The 25,011-nt window shown below is 36.2% G+C and overlaps 4 protein-coding genes across 7 annotated transcripts; 3 read left to right on the forward strand and 1 right to left on the reverse strand.

The window, feature by feature from the left end:
• The first annotated feature begins 645 nt into the window (after positions 1 to 645).
• LOC110702093 (thioredoxin-like protein YLS8) lies at positions 646 to 3,333 on the forward strand. The gene is made up of 2 exons (XM_021879744.1): positions 646 to 848; positions 2,823 to 3,333. Exons 1-2 carry the CDS (start codon positions 729 to 731, stop codon positions 3,129 to 3,131), a joined length of 429 nt encoding a protein of 142 aa, XP_021735436.1. The 5' UTR covers positions 646 to 728; the 3' UTR covers positions 3,132 to 3,333.
• A 143-nt stretch (positions 3,334 to 3,476) lies between these two features.
• LOC110702092 (chaperone protein dnaJ C76, chloroplastic-like) lies at positions 3,477 to 5,761 on the reverse strand. Its single transcript, XM_021879743.1, has 4 exons — positions 5,245 to 5,761; positions 4,826 to 5,082; positions 4,397 to 4,580; positions 3,477 to 4,326 (listed from the first exon to the last, which is right to left on the reverse strand). The coding sequence occupies exons 1-4, from the start codon at positions 5,665 to 5,667 to the stop codon at positions 3,715 to 3,717; spliced, it is 1,476 nt and encodes a 491-aa protein (XP_021735435.1). The 5' UTR covers positions 5,668 to 5,761; the 3' UTR covers positions 3,477 to 3,714.
• A 1,260-nt stretch (positions 5,762 to 7,021) lies between these two features.
• On the forward strand, positions 7,022 to 13,183 carry LOC110702094 (succinate--CoA ligase [ADP-forming] subunit alpha-2, mitochondrial-like). Its single transcript, XM_021879745.1, has 7 exons — positions 7,022 to 7,404; positions 8,600 to 8,809; positions 9,481 to 9,651; positions 10,060 to 10,183; positions 11,449 to 11,510; positions 12,214 to 12,295; positions 12,737 to 13,183. The coding sequence occupies exons 1-7, from the start codon at positions 7,180 to 7,182 to the stop codon at positions 12,874 to 12,876; spliced, it is 1,014 nt and encodes a 337-aa protein (XP_021735437.1). The 5' UTR covers positions 7,022 to 7,179; the 3' UTR covers positions 12,877 to 13,183.
• Positions 13,184 to 14,714: 1,531 nt separating this feature from the next.
• LOC110702095 (lysine-specific demethylase JMJ25-like) lies at positions 14,715 to 24,703 on the forward strand. 4 transcript variants are annotated; one of them, XR_002507443.1, is made up of 15 exons: positions 14,715 to 16,402; positions 16,483 to 16,598; positions 17,351 to 17,450; positions 17,533 to 17,674; positions 18,306 to 18,369; positions 18,446 to 19,277; positions 19,953 to 20,282; positions 20,781 to 21,249; positions 21,381 to 21,595; positions 21,855 to 21,927; positions 22,049 to 22,134; positions 22,456 to 22,575; positions 22,680 to 22,729; positions 22,808 to 22,897; positions 24,283 to 24,364. XR_002507443.1 is itself a non-coding variant. In XM_021879746.1 (14 exons), the coding sequence occupies exons 1-14, from the start codon at positions 15,026 to 15,028 to the stop codon at positions 24,374 to 24,376; spliced, it is 4,068 nt and encodes a 1,355-aa protein (XP_021735438.1). In that variant the 5' UTR covers positions 14,715 to 15,025; the 3' UTR covers positions 24,377 to 24,703. The 4 variants fall into 4 exon arrangements, 2 of the variants coding, with proteins under 2 accessions (XP_021735438.1, XP_021735439.1); XR_002507442.1 differs by lacking the exon at positions 24,283 to 24,364 and adding an exon at positions 23,012 to 23,376; XM_021879746.1 differs by lacking the exon at positions 22,808 to 22,897 and having other exon boundaries at positions 24,283 to 24,703.
• The last annotated feature ends 308 nt before the right edge of the window (positions 24,704 to 25,011 follow it).

Genomic DNA, 25,011 nt, shown 5'->3' on the forward strand with positions numbered 1-25,011 from the left:
CACGAAAAATGAAATTAAGCTCTTAACATTTGTTATATGGTTGGTTTTGGGTCATTAGTGTGTCAAAAGATTTTGGGTTATCATTGGTTCTAGATATATTTTGTTCAATTTCATATTTATTTGGTTTAACTACTCATGCAAATTATAAATTTCAGGTGTGACTAAAAATTAAGTCATTATTTTTTGATAGCTAGTTTTTGACTCAGACCACACACTAGATTGTTGCACCTTGCACGTAATTTTGATCATATTTAAAATTTCATTTCATAGAAATACAATTTACAATTTTGCTCATTACGCATAGCATGAGAATAATAGTTTGTTAATCAAGAATCAATCAATAAAATTTTCAACTAACTTAAACCTTAATTAGACATGAGTGGTGTCAAAACCTAATCTATCCGATTCAATCCGAAATCAACTCGAAAAATATCCAATTTAACTCTCATTGACACAATAATTTTCTGGTAGCCGGACTCAAGAAAAATATCCGATCCAACCTTATCAAACACATTTTAAACACCCAAACACTTGAATTGACGCCTTTAGACTTGACTAAACCCGAACCCATCTTAAACACCTAAACACTTGAATTGACGCCTCTAGACTCGACTAGACCCGAACTAACACCTCTAGTCTAGCTTAAGAACGAGGCGATCGCATAGAGGAAATATCAACGCATAACCTCCGTTTATGCAAGTGTTGTAGGAAGAGAGAGAAAGTGAGAGATGTCGTACTTGCTACCGCACTTGCACTCTGGTTGGGCGGTCGATCAAGCCATCCTCGCCGAGGAAGAACGTCTCGTCATCATCCGTTTCGGCCATGATTGGGATGAAACTTGTATGCAGGTATCCTTTCCCCCTTTTCTATCAATTCATCAAACCCTAATTTTTCAACTTCTGATTATAATTGTGAATTTCTTTTTCTGAATTCCTCTTTTGTTGGATTTTATATGCTTGTTTGCCTGCTTATAATTATGGAATTTGAGTTTTTGTGCCTTAATTTGGAGTTTCTTTATGATCTTAATTTCTGCAATAATTTGGCTGTGTAAATTGTATTTGGAAGGATAGGGTTATTTTGGGTATTAATGTAGAATTGAGGTAGAATTGTTGGATTTTCATACGTAGGAGGGATCTTATTGCTGAAAATTCAGACAATTTTAGAATTCGGAGCTTTTTTCTGCCTTTGATGTTCGTTGTAAAAATGTGAATTTGGGTTTTCTTTGTGCTTATGGTAGCTGTTGTCAAGTCAGGAAGTGGCTGTTGAGTGATTGAGTCTTGTACTGTAAAGTGAACTAATTATTGGATTAGGAGAGAACTCAAGTGCATTAAAAGTTGATATCACCTTCATTTTGTAAGCATCTTTTCTTGAATAGATGTTTGTCTTTCCGGTCTTTGTGCCCGTAGCTACTTACTATTCTGCGAATAGGATAAAAGACGATGATATGATAGTTGGCGATCTTCATAGCCATCTGCACATGTCTTATGCTCCTGTCTGGCCTCCTTTTTAGCTGATCATTTCATGGGGCAATTGATGTTTGCATCATTTTGCATGTTTGCTGATGGTGTGTTGCAGACTACTAGTATGTTAAAAAGCACAAAAAAGTTTCTAGTTTAGGCTTGTAGTCAATACCGAAATGTGAAGTGTCCATATTAGGATCTTAAAATGACTGTTGGGCAATGTTTCTTGTGGCAAGTAATTTATGTTTCAGGTTGAGAGTGGAAGGGAGAAAGGGAGATTGTCTTTGTCATGATTAGATTAGATAGTGTCGGCTTCACTAGCGGTCTTTTGCTCATGTCGGAAGTCGCTTTTTTCCTTTGGTGAAGCTAGTTCCACCAGTTGCTTGATTGGTATTAGGTTTTACTTGGGAAATAATGAAAGATTCATTTCATAGTTGATGATTGATTAGACTTTTGGATGTTTGATGCAGGTATGTGTCTTTGAAGTTTATTATTATGCTAATGAGGGTGGTTAGTTTATTTTTTAGAAGGGTACCTTGACTCTTTGAGTATGGGTTAGGATCTAGAAAGTTTAATTATGGAATCAGGATTCAGGGATCTTTAACTCTAATTCCACTTATATGGTTTTGGTTAGCCCTTTGTCTAAAATTAGATACCTAACGTTCATGTTCTCACAATACTGCCTGTTTCTCATTGAATATTTCCATGTTACTGTGTTGTATATCATATTAGTTGCTCTGCATACCGATGAAGAAATGGAATAAGTATTGTAGATTATTGATGCTATACCTAATGATCAGTCATGTATGTGTTTGCAACTTTTGACTTTTGCCAATTGTAGTCTTGTTATACATACATCGTACTTGTTATTGAGTTTATACATACATCGTACTTGCTATGTTTTGAAAGCAATTGGAGACTTTGAAGAAAGAAAAATGAGTTCTATTTGAATTGGTTTATGTCTAACTATATATGTCTTCTTCCCGTGAAGTATGTCAATTGTTGCCTTTCCAACCTAGGCTGTGACAAAATCAGCCTCTTTGTAGTTTGTACCTCTAGTGGTAAGACTCCCAAAACCCCACCTTGTAAGAAAGGTAGAGTTGGGGTGGGGGGGGGGGGGGAAGTGGTTTCATGTTAGATTCCAGCTTTGTGGTATGCATCCATACCTCCTCTGATTTAGCAATTGGATGGATTCTGCTGTCGGCTGTATATCTAGGTGACACTTGCAAGTTTCCTGGCATCTCTTGTTTCTTTTTGAAATGTTCGAAAGTCTTGTTTACAGTGTGGACATAAAAGTGTTATCTAATTCTGCTTCTCTTAATTTTATTTCATGAATCTTACAACAGTTCCCATTTTCCTCAGATGGATGAAGTGCTGGCCTCAGTGGCAGAGACAATTAAAAACTTTGCTGTGATATACCTTGTAGACATAACAGAAGTTCCTGATTTCAACACGATGTACGAGCTGTATGACCCATCCACAATTATGTTCTTCTTTAGGAACAAGCACATAATGATAGATCTTGGCACTGGGAACAACAACAAGATCAACTGGGCCCTTAAGGACAAGCAGGAGTTCATAGACATTGTTGAGACTGTCTATCGCGGTGCTCGTAAGGGTCGAGGTCTCGTGATTGCACCAAAAGATTATTCCACGAAATATCGCTATTGAGTGGTTGTATACTCCTGGTGGAACTTTTATAACAAGTGTATTATTGAACTCGATAAATCTGGGTTTACACTCCTGTCAGAGTACCCCTGATGAATTCATGTTGACTGTGATTGCTCTATTGTTGTAACTGTTGCTTGAACAAGCAGGCAAACTTTACATGTTCTGTGCTGATGGATTGTCAAGTTATGCAGGATTTTGTTCACATTTTAGTTCTAAGTACTAGCTATGAGTATATGATGATTGCCCTTTTAATTCATGTCAATTAGATAGGCGATATGCTGAACTGATCAACGGTAAACAGTAGAGACTCAGAAAATCTGCCATTCAACATAATTGATAGACGTGTGAACATTAAAGCACAAGTTCATTATACAGTTGATCGAGAATGTCTAGATAATCCTTTAACAATAAATTCCGTGTTTCCTTGTCCATAACATGGTTGATCGTTTATGTTTTAGTGTTCAGACATCCGAACATCTAGCTTACAGTTTAGATATATTCCCTATGTGCATACTTTCTATACAAATGTACACCTATTGAATTCCTGAATTTGAAAGATTGGCAGACATAGATCTCTCTACCTTTAATCTTTTCTTGACAGGCTCCCTACTACTCCTACGACATAAGATCCGATCAGATACCAAGTTACCCCAGCTAGCATAACCTGCATCCCAAAACTGTTTACCACCTGTTGTGCGAAAGAACCACCTATATGTCTGTCCAACCCTCCAATTGCCTCACCTGGTCCTTGTAATCCAACTGTAATCGCTGCAACCATACCCAAACCGATTGGAATGCCTGAAACAAGGGGATTGCTCGGTTTAATATCTCTTTTTATGTATGCTTTGCCCCGGTTAACTCCAGTATAAGATGGTGTTTTACTTCTTGTCTGAGCATATGACTTGTTCTCTATTCTCAGTGGAAGTACAGGGGTTGATGGAACCCAATATTCTTCCTGCTGGGTTTCCTGAGAGAGAACCTTTGCCTTGGCCTGATTCTTAAACATACCGTGTTTCCTAGCTGCTGCTGCTGCATTTCTGAGCTTCTCAATGTCAGGATCTCGGGATATGTTCTTTTCCCTTAGTGTTAAGCTTAGAGAAGTATCTGAAGTGGGTGTTTGCCAGTACAACCAATTTGAGATTGACCTGATGGTTTGTATTGCTGACATCCTCGCGTCTTTCTGGAGATCAGAGTACTGAAAATGTAGTGCAGCATTAGATAATTTTTTCGATAAACCAAGTTCAAATGTCAGGGAAAATAATAACCTTAGAGTCTTGATTTGATTTTTTGGTTGCTGCTTCTTCCAATCGCTTCTGGAAAAATTTAAGTTCAGTGAAAACATCGAAGATTCGTGCACCAGCTGTGTTGCTTGCCCCTATCCTGACCTTCCCTCTTGGCTGCTTTGACATGAGAAATTCCAGTGCAGGAAGGTCTGCTCTGTCTACTGTCCTGATTGCCACTCAACGTACATATAATACGTGCAATCAAACTTATCAGTTGGTTATATTATATGGTCTAGAGTATAAATTCAATAAAACTAACATCATGATCAAATATTAACTAGGGAATACTAAATTCCCCAAAGTAAAGGTTCTGTAAGAAGTTAAGAACATCCTAGACTCCTAGTTTAGCACAAAAAAAGACTGCAAAACCTACTGAAATTTAAGGCAGTGAAGAGATGAGATGGTCATTACGAGATGCAATCGACAGGACAAGCGTCTATGGCTGCTTGAATTTTATCTTCAGGATCAGCCCACTGTGACACAACACGAGCCCTGCCATAGGTAGACTCGATAGCAAATGTCTTCTCAGCAAGCAATGCACATTTCAAGCAGCCAACACATCTGATCTCATCAACAAATATAGCCCTTTGTTCAGATTCTGATCCCAGCCAAACCGAGTACATTGGCCTGCCTGTGTAGCCTTGCAACTCTGTGAACTTAGCTCGTTCCTATCCAAACATTCACACCTTTACCTTACAATATACTTGACCAAAACTTATTGGTTCGAAAATTTGCTACTTGTATTAGAAAAATAACCACTAAAAATAAAGTTGAACAATTTTGTGATGAATTCATGATCAGTTGAAACTTAACCAGAAGATAATAATTACCTTATCGTAGACATATCGAGAGATGGGATCAGAGAGAACAGCATAAGCTTCATTAAGGATGATAGCCATATCATGGCCTGCTAGCCCTGCAATATCAGGATGACATCTTTTTTGAAGGGATCTGTAAGCCCTTTTAATCTGGCTTTGATCACTGCTACTGTCTATCCCTAAAAGATCATACAGGTCGTACTCCATTATCGAGCTTGTAGATGACAACGACGATGATGATGATGATGCCTTACAAGTTAGCAAATGATGATGCTTAAGTTTATGATTTGAGAAGTTTGATAAGGATTTTGGGAACTGATCATGTAATAAAATTTTCTGCCCTTTATGTATGATTGATGAATTTAGTGTTGCAAAGTTAAGAGAAAAGGTTGTAGAAGCCATTTTTCTGAAGGTGGTTTGAAACACATACACCATGCAATTTGTTGATTGTGTTATAGGAGCAGAGAATTACAAAGAGTTTGGAAAAGAAAGAGAGCCACATGTTATAAGATATTTTGGCTAGTCTACCATGAAGGTGATTGTTCTAATATATGTTCCGTGTACTCTTTTAAATTCTTACAAGTACCTCGGGTTTGAACTTTAGAAATTCATCAACATTGACCGGGCGAGTTTTTTCCTTTAATTTCAATTGACTCGTTTAAAGTTAAATTAGTTGGAATCTAATAAGATTTTGATATTTGGTGGTTCAGTTAAAAAAAAAAAAGGGGTATTTGTTGCTAAAAAATGATTGTATGTTACACTAATGATAATCATGTCCATTACTTCCCTTTGATTTATCTTAATTCAGGTCATTCATAGGTAAATTCAATATAGTGACCCAACTATCCTTAAACCGACTAAAATAATTTGACTTTTAATTCACTGTCATTCATGGTTAAATTCAATATAGTGATCCAAATACTCAAAAACCGGCTAAAAAAAAAAAAAATAGATAAATTAAATTATCATAAAACCATGTAATAAATTGATACAAATTTTTTTTATTTAGTTTTGCAAAATCATTACTTGTAACTTATTTGTATTTCTGTTGCGTTGGGGTCATGTGAAATAGGTTGTATAACATTGTAAAATTTGTAATCTACTTGCCGACAAACTAAGGGTCTATTCTCTTCAGCTTAATTTCATTTCATTTCAACTCCAATCAGTTCAGTTCCTAATTTCCTTCTCTCATAAAATATTTAATTCAGTTCAGTTGAGTTCCTAATTTCTCTCTCACAAAATATTGAGTTCAGTTCATTTCTGTAAATCAAAATAGACCCTAAGTACTCGATAATATGGAATAGTAAACATTATTACCTTAAAACCTTTTACAGTTTTACCCTCAAACCTTTATAGTATTACTGTATTCCAATTTGCAATACTCTATAATAAATTTCTCCGCCCAATATTTTCTCACAATTATGATTTTCACCACTTTTCCGAAATAGAGAAAAGTTAATACAAACATCAAAATCACGTGTCCTAGGGTTAGCTAGAACAGTATTCGCTAGAGATGTGTAGTGCCGCAATTTCCAAAAGAAAAGTAGATGGCTTAAGCTCACTTGCCCTTCGTGTTGCATGCCGTTCTTACATGCCATGTAATTAGTAAAGCTCGCAAGTTTAGTCATATTATACGTTATAGGACATGTCATGGGTTAGTTTAATTTTGGAATATCAAAACAAACACGGTCAAAGCATGACTTAATACCATATACACATTATAATGTCGGCCCGATCTAATGTCATCGTTAGTGAAAATCGATACACCTTAATAGATTCGGGTTTCATGTTTCAACAGTTCAACATTCGCCTCCTTTTTTCCATTTCCATTCCACGGGAGGTGAAAGGTGACTAATACTATTGTCTTCTTTTCATTACATTTCATTCTCCCTAATAAAATTCTAACATTAGACCACCAAAAAAAAGCCCTAATTTGGAGCTTCAACAATGGCGAGACAACAAGCCAGCAAACTCCTCGCTAACTTGTCTTCCAAGATTCAGCCTACCATTTCTTCTTCTTCTTCTTCGATCGGTCAAACCAGGCAGTTCGGCACCTCTCATCCTCCTCCTGCTGTGTTCGTCGATAAGAATACGCGCGTCATTTGCCAAGGTATCACCGGTAAAAATGGTACTTTTCACACTGAACAAGCCATCGAATATGGCACTAAAATGGTACCGCTTCATTTCTTCTACCTTTGATTTTTTGTTTAAGATTAGTTTATTTTTCAATTCCATTAGTTTTGTTTTTGTTGGATCTGATTTTGTTTAACCTAGATTTTCATTTTTAGATGCACGATTTTTCGATTTTTGAATGTTGTTTTGGCCTTTTTGTTGGTGATTTGAAGTTGTTTTTGACAAATATGGAAATGAGGAATACAGCTATTGATTTTTCTTTTAATGCTGTTTGATCGGAATTATCACATCGATTTTTATGGATGCAATAGAATAGTGTTGCTATTCTGTGGTTTTTGTGTGTTGTTGATATGATTTTAGGGTTGATGTATGAAATTGGAGAGTATTTAAGTCAGAATTGATGATTGGAAGACTAAGCTAGTTTCTGTTACTTAGTTTTGGTGATCTTAAAACAATTTTAAGGATTCTTAGGACCTCAGAGCTAGTGCTTGTTGCATCATTTGAATATGTTTGCCCAATTAGGCGAAATATCAGTGATTGATTTAAGGAAGACTGAGGTGGTGTTGCTTATTATTATATTTGTGTTTTTCTTTGGGTATGGCAAGTGGTTTAACGAAGGGAAGACTGCAAAACAAATGTGGTTTGTAACATAAGAAGTTGAGAATTGTATGAATTACAAGTGGAGTTGGAAGAGGTTGTTAATGTAGAATTTGTGACATTAAAGGAAAAGTAAATGAATGAAGAATTTTGATAATTAGGAAGAGTTTCAAGAATGTAAATGAAGTGAGGGTGCTTTGCGGTTGTGCAGTAGTTATGTCTGCTTGTATCCTCTCCCTCATAATGGTGGAGGCAGGACCATGGGAGACTTTAATGTTAGATGTGATTTGTATAGGTCTTGAAGAATATATATGGACAATCGGGGATAGCTAAGAAAGTCCAGATCAGTGGCTTGGGTCAATCTATCCTTCGTATGGTTATGGTATGGGTTTACAGAGAAATTAGAAATACATTGCCATAATAAGTACACGGGCATCACAATGTTCAAAATGTAGAAAAATTGTGTGAAACTCAGTTAAACATACACTCATACAGTGGTCACAACTCATTGTGGAGGTTCTGATTGGTTAGATATTAATTGGCTTGATTTTTCTGACATCATACTAGTTTATGAGTATCACTTGCATTTTCTAATGTCAAGAGCATTGTATGATTGATGCTTCATTGTTTGTATCAGGTTGGTGGTGTGACACCAAAAAAGGGTGGTACTGAACATTTAGGGTTACCAGTTTACAACACTGTTGCTGAGGCAAAGGAAGATACAAGGGCCAATGCCTCAGTTATCTACGTTCCTCCTCCCTTTGCTGCGAAAGCAATCATGGAAGGATTGGAAGCTGAATTGGATCTAATCGTCTGCATCACTGAAGGAATTCCTCAGCATGACATGGTAAGCCATTTGACTTATTAACTAGAATTAATTTGCTGTTGATTATTATTTTTATTAATGTTTGTTTGTCCAGAATTTCCTGTTCTCATTAGCATACTTTAATTTCTTGTTTAGCCTAATTGACATCGTGACTTTATCTATCTCAAACTTCTTTGTTGCTTGTATTTCATTCCTTTGTGGACTCTACCATGAATTTCCTTTTTTTATTCTTCTTCTCTGTCAGACCTCAAAATTACATGCTTTGTATTGAATATTCCCGAATAATATCATACTTGTATCAAGGCTAAGAACATATTCAGTGGTTGAATGAAAATACAGGGTGCGTCCCATGTCCCCATCTGACACATCTTGTACATCCATTTTAAAGTCACATGTAAGACTTAAGCACTCTTTTTCCTCCGTGCCTTTTTGTGCTGTGGTTTAATCAACTTTGTGCTCTTTCCAGTATACTGTTATTTCATTCTGATATCTGGTTCAAATATCTATGTATTAGTTAGATATGCAGAATTTTATATTGTCTATCCTAATGAAATGGTTAAGTTTCTCTGGTAATCAGCTCTTGAGTGTCAGGTCTCTTGCTGTTTGTTCTTTTATTGTGATGCTAGGCAGTCATATTGGTTGGGATGTTTTGCATATTTGCTTTCTCAAATATATTGTATCTGCTATTCCAGGTTAGAGTCAAAGCTGCCCTTAATAGACAATCAAAAACTAGGCTAATCGGTCCAAATTGCCCTGGAATCATCAAACCTGGAGAGTGCAAGATAGGCATTATGCCTGGTTATATCCACAAACCAGGTCGTATTGGAATTGTTTCTCGTTCTGGTACACTGACATATGAGGCGGTATGGAATTACTCTACTTGCTATTCTTTATGTTTAGTGGCCCAATGGCTGACCTATATAATACTTACCTTCTATATTTTGCTTTCAAGTTGTACTTTCAAAATATCTATTTATTTCTGAGTTCTTTGCCTATCTTCTATTCCATTATACCATGAATGTAGGATTTCACTGGATGCTGCTGCTGTGGTATCACAAAATGTCAATACCAACTAAATGATTGTTATTATTGACTGTCTCAGCTTATTGGTTTATTACTAATTTATTAATTACATCTTTGCACTAATTTATAGTTGAAATTGTGAATATGAGTGTTATATTTTGAAGTCATGATAAAATTATATTTCTCTGTAGTATTTGTTTATAGAACTTTAATCTGCCTATCAATTTATACTTGGTGTTGTGATGTAGGTTTTCCAAACAACTGCTGTTGGCCTTGGGCAATCCACTGTTGTAGGAATTGGTGGGGACCCTTTCAATGGGACCAACTTTGTTGATTGCATTGAGAAGTTCATTAATGACCCTCAGACTGAAGGTGGACTTTGTCTTTCTTAAAATGCTTTTCGTTACCCTTTCAGTAATTGATTATACTTCTGCTCTAGTGGCTTGATTTACTTTTGTGATTGCTAAACATTAGAGGACTGATTGGTTTTCCATCTGATGGATTAGTGACTAAATGAATTCACTTGTTGTAGATTTTGATTGGAAAAGAACAAATTACTATATGACTCATCATATTTTGACCCCTGACCTTCCTAGAACTATGGCTATAGTACTCAGAATTTTGTGGAAGATCAGATGACTGTGCAGTTTATGATACTGGATTACTGGTTTTACTAAAATCCCACTTAATTACACTTCCTTCGTTCCCCTAATATTGCAACAATTACCATTTTAGGAAGTTTTACAAATGTTGCAACATTGCCATTTATACACATGCTTTCTCTCTATCTCTCTCCACATAACATGGGTCCCTATCTTTATTTCTCTCTATTGCTCCCCTCATAACAGGGGTCCCTATCTTTATTTCTCTCTCTCTCTCTCTCTCTCTCTCTCTCTCTCTCTCTCTCTCTCTCTCCTCATCTTAAATTCTGTGTCTTCCCTCCTGTTGCAATATTAGGAGAATAGAGGAAGTATTTGTTTTGTGTATGCTGGTGTACATGAGAATGAAGATTCTGCAATGTTTTATTTGGCTGTATCTGATGGGTAATAGGAGGTATAGTGACTTATTGATGGGTGGCAGACATTATATAACTTTGGAAGTATGGTATTGGCTTGCGATGCTATTGCTTGTTTCTGTTTGAAGAAAGAATTCCCTCTTCAACTTCACAAGTAAGAATACAGTTATGTCATCCTTCAATTTCCTTCACAACTTCTTCATCCCATCTGTAGTGGACTCCAGATTTAACTTGTTGAGAAATGTTCTGCCATTTTGTTTATATATTTATAATTTTCCTCCACCTTATGTTAGTCATATATCTGCAACCATGCCAGACAGAGGGTGAGAAGGGATGCTTGATTAGTTTGTGTAGCCTTTGTACATTCATAGTTTGTGCAACCAAATCTCCAATAGAATGGGCTTCCAGGTTGTGGTGAGTTGTCTGCAACCTGAGCTGGTATCAAAATATTGTGACACATTTACCTAGTAAAAGGGTTATGGAGTGAAAATGTGCCTAGAAAATTGCTTTTTTATTTTTTTTTATTTATTTTTATGAACCAGTAGGAGTTATAAGTATCCTTGTATGCTTGGATTGTTTTTATGTACCTTTGCTTATATGTTTCCTGCTGATTTTACTGCAGGTATTATTCTTATTGGGGAAATAGGGGGAACTGCCGAAGAGGATGCTGCTGCTGTGATTAAGGTAAGCCATCTTGACCATGTACCTTGGATTGAAAGTTCTTCCTGCTAAAAGCTTTATGGCTTAGTCCACCCATTTCTTGCTCTGTAAACAGAGTTATACTTATTTTCTGAAAAAATAAATTTTGTTTTAATAATTGCATGGGTGTTTTTATTAGCATTCATTCTTTTCAGCTGAGTACCCCTTATCTAAACCAATTTTTGCTGTGTGTAATCTTAGTAGCCCTTTATTAAACTGGTTTAGGGAATAGGACCAGGCCATGTTATATTCTGTTGTAGTCAACAATGGTCGTTACTTAGCAATGTGATAATGGTGTTATTGAAAAATTAAAGGCAACATTGTTACACGGCTTACATCCTTCTTTGAATTGAAAGATCTGATATTGTGGCTAATTATCTGCTTCTTTTCCCCATATTACATGTCCTACTTATTGATAAATTTAGTGGTGACATTGTATTTTAGCATAGAGGAAATAGTAGTAGAATTTGTTATAGCTTATAAGGACAGTAAATTATGGCACAGTCCCTAAGGGATGAAGGCATTGGTACTTATATTATAGTTTGAGCAAAGCTATCAATGATTTATATTTTGACAGAAATAACTTAATGTTCCTTTAGGCCGGGAAATTTGTTCTAGATAAACTTTTTTTGCTTATGTGTTTCCTGGTTACGATTATGTCTCTTAGTGAGTTCTTTGCTTGAAACAGGAAAGTAAAACTGAAAAGCCTGTGGTTTCTTTCATTGCTGGGCTAACGGCACCACCTGGTCGACGAATGGGTCATGCTGGAGGTAATGTGTTGTGACAGCAATTTTTAGCTAGCTGCCTTGATTTCTGTAACAATTAGTTGCTGATCCATGTTATTGATTTTAGTATTTTGCTTAATTTCTGCTTGTTTACCTTGTGCTATCATGATATGATTATTGCTTCCATATTGGACAGCTCAGAACTTCATGATATGATTTTAGAATTTTGCTTAATTTTAGCTTGTTTACCTTGTGCTATCATGATTTGATTATTGCTTCCATATTGGACAGCTCAGAACTTCATGATATGCTTAAACTTCATGTATTAGTAGACACTATATATTTGTCTGTTGTTGTTTCACATTATTCAGTTTGGGTGTTCGGTGTCTTATTTTCTGCTTTTGCTTACTGTAACACAAGGCTAGTGATAATAATAAATTGACAATTCTAATGGTTTGAATTTTCGTAAAAAATATTTCATGGCAGCCATTGTATCTGGTGGTAAGGGCACAGCGCAAGACAAAATCAAGACTCTCAGAGAAGCTGGGGCCACCGTGGTAGAATCTCCTGCAAAGATGGGTACTGCAATGCTCGATGTCTTCAAGCAGAGGGGCCTTCTAAGTTAGTTTGAAATAAATTCAATACTCTGTTACATTTTCTCCTAGTACAGTGTGGCATAATACCATACCCCATGAATGTGATGTGAATTGTGGAAGTTTCTTCCAGCATCACCTGTCGAAGGACGGGGCAGCATTTTGATTCTATGTGATTATATTTTTGCCTGTGCTCTTTCCATTGAATTCCAATGCGATGGGCAAATGAAAGTAAAAATTTTTTATCGTCATCTGGTGAACTTGATGATGATTTAATTTAATGTTTACTTGCAAAAAGTGAACTTGATCCGAGATAAAAATAAATTTTTGTACTGCTGAGTTAATTCTATAGTAGATGTGCCCATGTTTTTGTACTCCGTAATTATTGTTACTTGAAGTTGTGAATTAAGCAGGAAAAACAATAGCCTTGGAAATGGTAGAGTTGTACTCTTGTAGAATCGTAGTAACAATAAATAATTATTTGTTGAAGTCTAGAATACTATGTACAGACTACAGAGTATGAAGTTAGACAAACAAAATATGTGGGGAAGATTAGGAAATGAATAGTTTTGAGTTTGAATCATTTTTAATTTTACTGTAGTAGTATGTTTCCCTCTAATTGATACATTAAATTTTCCCTCCAAAATTGCGTGTATTATTAAAGTTGGCAAGTTGCTGAGAAAGACAGTGAGGTGAAGTGTAATTAGTATTTTAATTGGATATTGTACAATTTCTCTTCTACCAGTACTGTAGACCTGTAGTAATAATAATTCAGACTTCTCGAGCAGTGAAAACACAGTCTATCTTCTGCTCTTCTTCCCACCATCCTTTATCACTTTATCAGTCTCTTCACTATGCCAGCTTACTTGAGACTAGACATGTTTGTGAACTCTCTCTATAAGGTGCTTATTCACACTAATCTTGGTTTACTGCCATATAATTTGTTTGTCAAGTTTCGGAGGTTGTACTCAATATTAATGTGTACACTCTGAGTTAATTATTCACACTAATCTTGGTTTACCGCCATATAATTTGTTTGTAAAGTTTCGGAGGTGGTACTCAATATCTATGTTAACACTTTGATTGACCTATAAAAACTTAAGTTTTAGTTTTTGCCCAGTTACTTAATTCTCAGTAAAATGAACAAAATTATATCTAGAGGTCGATTCAACTAGTTGTTTGACTGATCCGTATGTAATATTGTACTACCTTTGTTAATTTCTTATGTGCAACTTTAGGGTATTATTAGTGAGATATAAAATATTTCAAAGTTGCACATGAAAATTAACGGATGTAGTATATGTTTTGAAAAAAAGTCATTGTATAAATAGGTTTTGTTATGATTCTTGTAAATTGAAGATGGACTTACATTTTTTTTTTTCATCTTGTATATTAGGGTGTAATTTACATGCAGAACATTTTGAGATAAATTTACATATTTCTAAATATGACTTCCTCTTCATTTACACATGTTTTTTGTTATTCTATTAACTATATTGTACTTAAAAATAAATAAACTATTGAATGACTGATTATTTAGATAACTAACTATTTCGAGTGTTAGATGACTATCAGTTAGCTAAATAACTGTAAAATAACTGACAAACAGCTCAATAACCGTAATAATCGGTTAAATAACTGAAAAAATTCAGACAACTAACTATCAGTTATAAAACCAACTGTCATAACTGTATTATTACTGACAGATAAACAACTAACTGACTACTAGATAACTAACAGTTCATTTTGATTGTTTTCCGACCACAGATCGGAACCCGAGTAACTGACTGACTATAGGAGGAGAACAAATTACCATTGGCGGTATTACGGGGAACCTAAAAACGAGAAACAAGATACTGGAATTGGTTTTTGCAGCCCACAATAAAAACTCTCTGTTTCACAATTCAAGAACGAAACAACCCTTGATATTCTCTCTCTTCTTTTCCTTCCTTCCTTCCGTCTATTTAGCGTGAATTTTACCTTCAAAATTCTCATTAATTTTCTCTCTCTTTCTTTCGCTTTCTCTCTCCTCCTTTTGGCGGGACCTTTTGAATTCATTCCCCTAATTTTGTTTCTATTTTTACACTAAATATTCTCTCTCTCATCAATATTCCTTCATGAACCCTAATTTCTAATACCCTTTTTATTTTCTGAAATTCGAAATTGAATCAATTTCGTAGTAATGGGAGAAAAAGGTGAGAATGGGGTTGTTGCTGAACCCAAATTGGAAGAAAATTTAGAGGGAGAAGATGTTGCTGAACCTAAATTGAAAGAAGATTTAGAGGGAAAAGATGGTGATAATAATGATAAAGAGAATCATGAAGAAGTAATTCCGATTGAAGAGAGATGCGATAGAAATGACGGAAAAGGTTGGCGGTGTAAGCTTCGCAAATTGGATGATGACAAATTGTGTCAGATGCACTTTGATCAGAAGAATAAGGCTAAAAAGGGTTATTCTAAAAAGGGTCCTTCTAATACTGAGAAGGATGATGATGATGAAGATGATGAACCAATTATAAAGGCATTTCAGAAGAAAAAAGCTGAATTAGTTGAAGTAAAAAGTGCCCAGAAAAAAATTAATGTGAAAGTTGACCCAGATGAAGGTGAAGAGAAAAGCGTCGAGAAAGTAATGGAAGTTAAAGAGGAGAAGAGTGAGACTGTGATTCCGGAGAAAAGGGGTGGTGAGAGTATTGGAATAGTTGCAGAAGAAATTCCTGGAAAAATCTCACAAGTTCCTGAAGATAACACAATAAAATCCGAGAAAAGCTTAGAAATTTCTGAAGAAAAACAGGAGGAAATCCCAGATAATTCAGAGAAAAACCAGTTAAAATTGGAGAAGGATGGAGAAGAGGATGCTGAAATCAAAGTTCCTAAGAAAAGGGGTCGTAAGAGGATTATAAAAGTTGCAGAAGAAAATCCTGAGAAAACCCCAGAAAAATTGGAGCAAGATGGAGAAGGGGATAAAGAAGCTGAAGTTTCGAAGAAAAGGGTTCGAGATGATGCGGAGAAAGGCCATTACAGTGAAGTAATTGTTAGTGATGACAATGGTTTGGCTAGGAGGAGTAAGCGTAGCGGTACGCGTAAGAGTAATTATGGAGAAGATGATGCAGTGCGTGTGTATTTTGAGGAAGATGAGATGGAGCAGAAGAGCAAGAAACGGCGAAAGGGTGGGAGGAAACCGAAGGGCAATAAGGCTGCTGTTAAGGGTGTTGAAGAAGAAGAAGAGGAGGATAATGGTACAGAGGTTGACACTAAGCCAATTGGTGGGAAGAAGAAAAGGGCAGAGAAGAGCACACCAGGTGTTTGTGAAAATGATGATGAGAAGCATGGAGATGGGGATGATGGCGAGGCGGTTGTGAGTAAGCAAAGCCGTGGAAAGAGGGGAAAGAAGAAAGTGGTGGAGAAAGGCACACCAAGTCTTTGTGAAAATGTCGCTGAGGAAAAAGATGTGGAGAAAGACACAAGTAGAGCGGGAAGGCAAACTAGGACTTGTAGGAACAAGCCTCTTGTTGCAATTCCGGAGAAAAAATTGAAGCCAGATAAAGCTTATGATGAGAATGTAACATAATTTAACAACCAAGTTCTTTTATTCTTTCGAGTGCTCCATTTTTATTGATACCATTTTGATTTGTTTGTCAGGGAATCAAGATCGATTCGGATATGTGTCATCAGTGCCAGAGGAATGATAAGGGACGAGTTGTGAGGTGCACCAACTGCAAGACCAAACGATTTTGCATTCCCTGCATAGGAAACTGGTTTGTATTCCTTGTATTGATGTTGCGCTTTTCTGATTGCTGCTCTAAAGCTTATGCATATACGCCTGCCTAATGAGCATTGCTTAACGTAAAGGAGTCATCTTGATAGCTATATTTTAAGTGTTTATGTTGTTAATAATAATTTTTTTGTTAGTGAAGCCCTTAATTTTCCATTAAACATTTATGCGTTTTAATATGCATCTCCATTTTAGTAACATGGATAATGTGGTGTTTTTACTAATTTTGGTTCTTGCCTGTTTTGGTTGTCATTTGTCAACCATCTGCTGTAGTTTATTTGTGTTGCAAAAAGGTAATTCCTTTACCAATGACTCTATGAGAGGAATACACTGTTCTACAGAGTCTTAATTGTGTGATTATTTTGTTATTATTTTTATTGCCGTGCTTCCACTTCACTGATTTGTTGTTTAGGCTGTTTTCAATTTTTCATTAAGACTTCATTCAAAAAAAAAAAACAAAAAAATCATTAAGACTGCTTAGACCTGTGTTCCTATTTAGTCAAATTGATATCACCCAGCAAGATTATAGCATAGTCTGCTTAGTATCTATGACGTGGTCCAATAAAAATCGTAACACTAAATTATGCTGCAAGTATTTTTGTCTTGAACTTTCCAGGGCTTGGGATCCTTGACAATGTTCAGTTTATGGTTGTTGGTTCCTTGACTACTATTTATATTATGTTCTACTTGAATAGAAGATATTGGAACAGTTCTGATGCTTGTTATGTCAATCAGGTATCCACAAATGACAGAGGAGCAAATTGCTCAGGCTTGCCCTGTCTGTCTACAGAACTGCAATTGCAAGTCATGCTTGAGAATGGAGGGACCTATTAAGGTGTCTTTTTTCGTCTTTAACATTTAATTGTTTCTTTCCTGTTTATAATACATATTAAATTTACATCTCTATTTCTTTGCAGAATCAAATGAAGGATGAATTCAAAGTTAAATGTGAAGAGAAGTTTGAGCATGCCATGAACACGTTGATGACTATATTTCCATTTTTAAATGAATTTAACCAAGAACAGGTGACAGAAAAGGAAATAGAAGCCAAAATTCAGGGTATCATATTCTTTTACTCTTGTAACATTGGCTTCATAACTGCCTCCATGTGTGTTGATAGTTTTTTATCCTTTTCATGTAATTGTGTGAACAATATTCACAATCTGTTATCAGAAGCACCCTTGTATTTGTGGATTTAACTCTAGGGCTACTTTATGGAGGTCAATTTTGTTGAGTAGCTGACAGAAAATATGTTCCAGAATTAATTTTCTTTCTTTTTCATTTGAATATATAAAAATTTGATGTGCCTTGTTTTCTGGAAGTCCCATGTTTATTCTTCCCCTTGCTGCATCTTACCAATACATGCCTTCTGTATACAATAACTACCATATCCTAAAGCTATTCTGGCTCATGTTCTGACATGTGGGTGCCGTTAAAATATTCATATGGAGGATTTAATTTGTGTTTGATCTTAGCTACTCATTGGTGGATGATTTTTGGTTATTGCAATATCCCAGTAGATGTATTATTATTAGTATTACAAAGATCAGTTTGTTGTTTGTTTTCATCAATAATGAACTATTTGAAATTTGATTCTTTCCATCAAAACATGTGTCTTGATGTTTGTTTTATTATTTGTTATTGATGGATCACCGTTCTGTAAGATTGCTCAGTTTTGCTTTCCTTGTAGGTGTGTCAATATCTGAAGTCATGGTCCCAGCAGCATCTGTTGCTAAAAATGAGCGTGTATACTGGTAAGTTGTTTGCATTATGTCCATTTCAGTCCAAGAAGGATTTTATTGATCCTCAACGGTTTTGTTGTGTGTGCAGTGACAACTGCAAAACCTCAATTGCTGATTTTCTTAGAAGCTGTCCTGCATGTGGATATGATTTGTGTCTCACTTGCTGCCGGGAAATTCGTGCTGGACAGCTGCAGGGTCGTGAAGAGGTGGTAATGGATTTTGTTTACAGGGGTTTTGAATATTTACACGGTGAACAATCTGAAGGAACTAATGGAGGTGAAGCTGCTTCTGTTTCAAAAAGAACTAGAAGGCAAAAACCTTGTGTTGAATCAGAGAAAACTACTTCAGGCACTGATGCCCTTGCTCGATCAGAGAGGACTATCGGAAGCAATTCTCCCGGGGTACAACTTGTAAAAAATAAGGGAAAGCTTGAATGGAAGGCAGATGCAAATGGCAGTATAAGTTGTCCCCCATCAGAGCATGGGGGATGTGGTTCACTGCTTGAATTAAATTCTATCTTGTCAGATGGTTGGGTTTCTGAAATGGTGAAGGAAGCGGAGGAGGCATTAGCAAAGTGTGGACATAAGAATTCACCCCAAACTCTTAGTGAGTGCTCTTGTTCTGATTCTGTATGCAATGGTGAATGTGGAAGTGCTTTGAGGAAATGTGCTTCAAGAGAAGGCTCCAGTGACAATTTTTTGTATTGTCCGGATGCCAGAGATATAAAACATGGTGATTTGAAACACTTTCAGTTCCACTGGGCTCGTGGAGAACCAATAATTGTTAGGAGTGTGCTTGAAACTACCCCTGGCTTAAGTTGGGAACCTATGGTAATGTGGCGTGCTGTTCGTCAAATTCAGAACACAAAGCATTCCACGTTATTGGATGTGAAAGCTATTGATTGCTTGGATTGGTGTGAGGTAATTTTTCTATCAGGATAAACTAATTTGTTTGTTGATCAAACCGGTTGATGTTTGTCTTTCTTTACACTGCCTTTTATTTTTCATTTTCTTCATATTGCATGAATTTTTTTTTTTTTGATGTCCAGTCATTGTGGTATGTGCTTCAGGAAGAATTTAACTTTTGATACCTTTTTTTTATTTCTTTTTATTCTCACATTTCTTGAATTTGCTGTAAATATAATGCTAAAGATTAGTCATATTTGGTTTGATGATGGGTTGTTGGCTCTTTGGTTGCTATTTTTGTTATAATTTTTGTCTAGGGGTTAATCTCCCTGTTATTTAAAGCAATATTAATTCAGGAGAATCCAAAGTCGTTGAGTTGGAATGGCTAACAAGCCTGTATTTTTGTTCAGAAATTCAAATGATTTACTCTCCAGTTTACTGGGGAGAGTCCTGATTTATTTTTTGGATTTAACTGTCAAAATAGAATTTTTATTTTTATTCTTTATATTGATAGTATTTAAGTACTGTCTATATCTAAGTAGAATATAGTTTTTAAAACTGTTTAGTTTATGAATAAGCTCCATTGTTTTAATCTTGTTTATAAATTGTTTTATGTCTACAAATTCATACTATAGGTTGCATATTTGCTCTGTTCTTGTTACTCACATTTGCTTCTTTTATAAATTGTAGGTTGATGTCAATGTTCACCAATTCTTCAAAGGGTATTCAAAATGTCAATTTGATCGTTCAGATTGGCCTGTGATACTGAAGTTGAAAGATTGGCCACATACTAGTAAATTTGAAAAGCATCTGCCACGCCATGGTGCTGAATTTATTCGAGCATTGCCATTTAAGGAGTATACACATCCACGGAAAGGAGTTCTTAATCTAGCTACCAAATTGCCTAGGGGAACTTTGATGCCAGACATGGGGCCAAAGACCTACATAGCTTATGGACTGCATGAAGAATTAGGTCGTGGTGACTCTGTTACGAAGCTGCACTGTGATATGTCTGACGCGGTATGGTGGATCCTCTAAATTTGTGGGGTATCAAGTCTTTGTCATTGTCTTTACCAACTTTGTGCGACTTAGTTTTTTGCTGCCTTTGTTTGGTCTAGCTTTTTAATTTTAGAGTCAAAAGAGTGAAGAGTCGGTAATGGTTATCGTTTAATATTTCTGTTCTTCTGGTGATTGCCCTCAGGAGTTTTTTAACTTTTATCTGACAAAGTATTACGGAGTATTAAATTCTAATGCACTAATGTTGTTTTCTGCAATTGTTTTTTTTTTTTTCTCTGAATTCTTATATTGCAGTGTGCAAGCTATGTCTATTGTTGGAGCAATTAACTTGATTATGTTTTGCAATTATAGTGTTTTTCTTTCGAGATTGATGGCATATAAAAGACTTTGTTAAAATGTTATTTGTATAGTCGATTAAGTTGAACAGGTTTCTATTTACTATCATATGTGTCCTGTTTGCGATGCCTTGACTTTTAATTTGATTGCATTTATTTATTGTAGGTCAATATTTTGGCACATACTACAGAAGTTGCAGTGCCTACAGATAATCGTAAGGCCATTTCTAAATTAAAAAAGCAGCATTTTGCTCAGGATCAAAAGGAAATTTTTGGTGTTGAGCCCAAGGTTTCTAAGGGGGTTGATGGGTCTGGGGTAAAGAAACTTCATGATGGTGGCAGGGTGATAGAAGGTGATACCAAGTGCTTAGATACAATGGATATTGAAGCAGGAACAAAGGTCAAGGTAATTCCATGTAATCTAAATGGTAATGAAGTTGTAGCCTGTGAAGGTGTTGACATGGATCTCGATATGCCTACAACTGTACAAACAAGTAATGATGTTGCTGTTGAGCACAAGAACACTGTGAAGAGTAGGGTTTACAATAAAAGAAAAAAGAGGCAATCTAAGATTCCTGATGGCCATGAAACAGAACCCGAATTGTCTAAGATCTCTACTGAAGGGGAGAACATTGGTAATGAACGAGTGCTAGATGGACTTTGTAATAATTCATTAAATAATAATGATTTGAGTGATTGCACTGTTGTTTATAAAGCAGAGATAATAGTAGAAAAGAAACTAACATGGGTAAAAATTTTGATTCAGTGCTAGATGCTCAAAAAGGTTATCCTGATAAGGATATGGAAACTAGGGATAATGGAACTTCAGCTCCTCCATCTGAGAACTTAGAAGGTTCAGAACCTCATAGTGGAGGTGCGCTTTGGGACATCTTTCGGAGAGAAGATGTCCCTATGCTGCAAGAATATTTAAGGAGACATTATCAAGAATTCAGGCATATTCATTGTAATCCACTGAAGCAGGTACTATTCTGTAGTCTGTAAACGTCAACAAGCTTGCATGCCTTTTATCTAGCATATTGGCAAAATTTATCAAGATTTGCATCAAATTTAAAATAAAAACTATGGATTCTTTACTTTATTCTTGTTTCTCAAGCCTTTCTATTGTATTGTCAAAACAAAGGTTACCTTAAGCTGTCTGACAATATTATGTCATCTGTGTTCTTTTCTTGACGTGCCCTGTCTAAGCTTCATATAATTGCTTGTTTATGTCAATGAACAGGTCATACATCCTATTCATGATCAGACATTTTACCTTACTGAGGAGCACAAAAGGAAGCTGAAAGAAGAATATGGTAAGGTTCACAGTATTTACTTGTGACATCTCTCCCAGTATGGATTTTTCTTTTGCTTGTGTTGTGTGTAATAGATGTCCCAATGCGTACTCAATTTAGTCTTTTTTGTGCTACTGTGTAGGAATTGAAGCTTGGACATTTGTGCAAAATCTTGGAGAGGCAGTCTTTATTCCAACTGGATGTCCTCATCAAGTTAGAAACCTAAAGGTAGTGCTATTTGTTTTGCTCTCGGTGTTCTTTCAAATTGATTTACTTTTATATTTTATATAGTTTATAAGATTTTAGTTTTTAGTTTCCTAAATAATTTAGGAGTCAACATTAAAAAGCAACAACAAAGTCTTAGTGCCGAATTGGGGTCGGCTACATGAATTGTCAACAGTAATAGTAAGCATACTTGAGAATTTAAAAGTGAAAACAAGGAATCTAGAATTTATTGAATGTTGTCTTGGTTAGGGACTTAGGGTTATGAATTTCATGAGTCTGCCCTTCATGTCAATTCAACTGATTTGTTGAAACTCTCTTGCTCAGTCATGTATAAAAGTTGCGCTTGATTTCGTGTCCCCTGAGAATGTTGGCGAGTGTATGCGCCTGGCTGGGGAGTTCCGGGCTCTACCTCAAAATCACAAGGCCAAGGAGGATAAGTTGGAGGTATGTCAGTGGCAATTTGTGGTGTAATTCCCTGCTTTTGAGACCTCAGGTTACACCAAGCTAGGAGATTATATTAGTTACTTATAATGTTTTTCTTGATGTAGGTGAAGAAAATGACTCTCTATGCCATGAAGGCGGCTTTAAAAAAATTAAGGTAAGTCACTTTTAGATAACTGAATCCTTCTTTCAACCTTTCGTACTGTATGACTGATTACATTGGGATTTGTCATAGTGGGTCTGAAATCTGAAGGTTGTTCCTCTGTATACAAAATACTTTGGGAAATTCTACATGGTGACCCTAAGTTTCGACCTAATCTATACGGTGACATACTAAACTTTTCTATTCTACGCTATGACACTAAGTTTTCGCTTATTCTACGCAGTGACCAAGTTAAGGTTTTAAGCTTCCTTCTAATTTCGTTTTCTTACTCAACAGCGAATCCTCGATTTTGACGCTCTGATCATCTCTAAACCTTCCCTCCAGCTCCTCCAATCACAATTCTCGGCGCCGCCATCGCAACCTCCTTTTTACGAATTGAGTCTACAAAACCTTCATTCTCGAATCGAATAGCAGATAAACCCTAACTTATCTGCAATTGAAATCAAAGCGTGAAATTAAGCGCATTTGTCGATTTAAGCGTAAATTGAGGAGGAGAAACCCTAAATATTTGGGGATCAATTGAAGACAGAAGAGAGGAAGAGAATGAGATGAAATGGGAGTACGAGTACACAATTTCATCTTCATGGTTTGTATTGCCTTTTGACGACTGTCAAAGCCGCAATGTGTGTGAGTATCATGATGATACGCCCCGTGATCAGTTGATCGTTCTTGGACCTCACGGTAAATTTATGGAACGCAGGGCTGCTAATGCTATCACACACACCCCAAACTCCGTCACAGATATGTATCCCTTTGCGGCTGAAGCCCTTGCCCGCCAAGAGACTGACAAGCTCACCTCGCTTTCCTTGGACTCCCTCTTATTTCCTACTGATACGGCTTTCAATTACCTTGTTTCAGTCAAGGATAACAAACATATCTCACTGTCAGATCTTCTAGGCAAGAACGTCATCGAAGCTGCAATGGACTTCTTAGTACAAATTGAAATAAAAAATCGAAGTGCAATTTTCTTAGTTGAAATCAAAGCTGCAATGGACTTTTAATTGGTTTTCTTTCCTTTTAAATTAGATTAATTGTAATTTTGATTAGAGTAGGGGTTAGGTTAGTAATTTCAATTAGAATGGTTAATAAAACATGCTTAGGGTCTAAATGGCTAGCTTAAAGGCTTAATTGTGCCACTGCGTAGAATAAACAAAAACTTAGTGCCATAGCGTAGAATGAAAAAGTTTGGTATGTCACTGTATAGATTAGGTCGAAACTTAGGGCCACCATGTAGAATTTCCCAAATACTTTTGCTTTCTCCCTTTGTTTCAACTGACTTTGGAAACATTACCTGCACGTATGTAGAATCATGTCAATCGCACATTCACACAATGTACAGCACTATTTCTTTTCGACACGTGATGTGTCATGTGATAGAGTAGTTTCTGTTAGAATTCTTATGCTATACTATTTTTCGACACCTGATGTGTTGTGTGATAGCATAGTTCTTTTAGGTACCTTTATTTCCCCCTCCCCTCTAATCTTTATTGATTTACTGGACTGCAATTGGAGAACTAATATATTTGTTGCGGGTGTGGGTTTGTCAGGCCTGAGGGGAATGATGGGTCGGACCCTGATGAAGATGTTGATTCAGATCCTGAACCTGAGCTCAAGCCTGAGACCGGGTCAGATGCCGAGTAATTTAACTGTAAAACGGTTCTGCAGTTAGTGGGTGTTTGCTCCTGCTAGTCACCAGAAGGGCTTCTATTTTATAGTGCCACTATAGTCTGCTGAGTAACTATTTGAGAGGTAGTCTGATTGTGTTGGTTAGGCCTGACGAAAGATTTAGGGCATTTTGTGAAGTTAATTGTACAGATCTCTAATCTCAAAAGGTGGGGGAAACTTCATTTTGTTCTTTTGTTCACTTTCTACTTTTGTATTCGGAATGGAAGCTCTATCCTATGTAATTCTTCGATCTTGAATTCCCTCCATTTCAGTATACAAGTATTCTAGCTGTTCATTACTTCATTAGTCATTAATCGTAGAGTTATAATGTCAAATTCACTCATCCCTTAAAACTTTGTTTCTCTCATAAAATAAATCGAATGGTTAAAGTAGGAAATTGTTTAGATTCTGTCATTTTTGAGTCTTCAAAACCGAGCAATGATAACACTATCAATGTTAGAGCAGCATTAAAAAGGGGTAATATCATGGAACTCTCTTATGAACAGTTGTTTGAGGCTAATTAGGCGTCTCCCAAAGACAATCGCCACCATGGATGAACTTCTTAATCGGGTTAGCAAAGACATTAATGCATAAGGCTGCTTTCCTGGGGA

Source organism: Chenopodium quinoa, unplaced genomic scaffold, assembly GCF_001683475.1.
Source record: "Chenopodium quinoa cultivar QQ74 unplaced genomic scaffold, ASM168347v1, whole genome shotgun sequence".
Lineage (NCBI taxonomy): Eukaryota > Viridiplantae > Streptophyta > Magnoliopsida > Caryophyllales > Amaranthaceae > Chenopodium > Chenopodium quinoa.

Excerpts from the sequence above, each read along its gene's own strand:
- LOC110702092 (XM_021879743.1), bottom strand. The coding sequence starts at position 5,667 with ATGGTGTATGTGTTTCAAACCACCTTCAGAAAAATGGCTTCTACAACC. Across the intron at positions 5,083-5,244 it reads CTCGATATGTCTACGATAAG|GAACGAGCTAAGTTCACAGA; the intron begins GTAATTATTATC and ends ATGTTTGGATAG. Across the intron at positions 4,581-4,825 it reads TGTCCTGTCGATTGCATCTC|GACAGTAGACAGAGCAGACC; the intron begins GTAATGACCATC and ends AGTGGCAATCAG.
- LOC110702095 (XM_021879746.1), top strand. The coding sequence starts at position 15,026 with ATGGGAGAAAAAGGTGAGAATGGGGTTGTTGCTGAACCCAAATTGGAA. Across the intron at positions 18,370-18,445 it reads AAAAATGAGCGTGTATACTG|TGACAACTGCAAAACCTCAA; the intron begins GTAAGTTGTTTG and ends TTGTGTGTGCAG. Across the intron at positions 19,278-19,952 it reads ATTGCTTGGATTGGTGTGAG|GTTGATGTCAATGTTCACCA; the intron begins GTAATTTTTCTA and ends TATAAATTGTAG.
- LOC110702094 (XM_021879745.1), top strand. The coding sequence starts at position 7,180 with ATGGCGAGACAACAAGCCAGCAAACTCCTCGCTAACTTGTCTTCCAAG. Across the intron at positions 8,810-9,480 it reads GAATTCCTCAGCATGACATG|GTTAGAGTCAAAGCTGCCCT; the intron begins GTAAGCCATTTG and ends CTGCTATTCCAG. Across the intron at positions 10,184-11,448 it reads TAATGACCCTCAGACTGAAG|GTATTATTCTTATTGGGGAA; the intron begins GTGGACTTTGTC and ends ATTTTACTGCAG.
- LOC110702093 (XM_021879744.1), top strand. The coding sequence starts at position 729 with ATGTCGTACTTGCTACCGCACTTGCACTCTGGTTGGGCGGTCGATCAA. Across the intron at positions 849-2,822 it reads GGGATGAAACTTGTATGCAG|ATGGATGAAGTGCTGGCCTC; the intron begins GTATCCTTTCCC and ends CATTTTCCTCAG.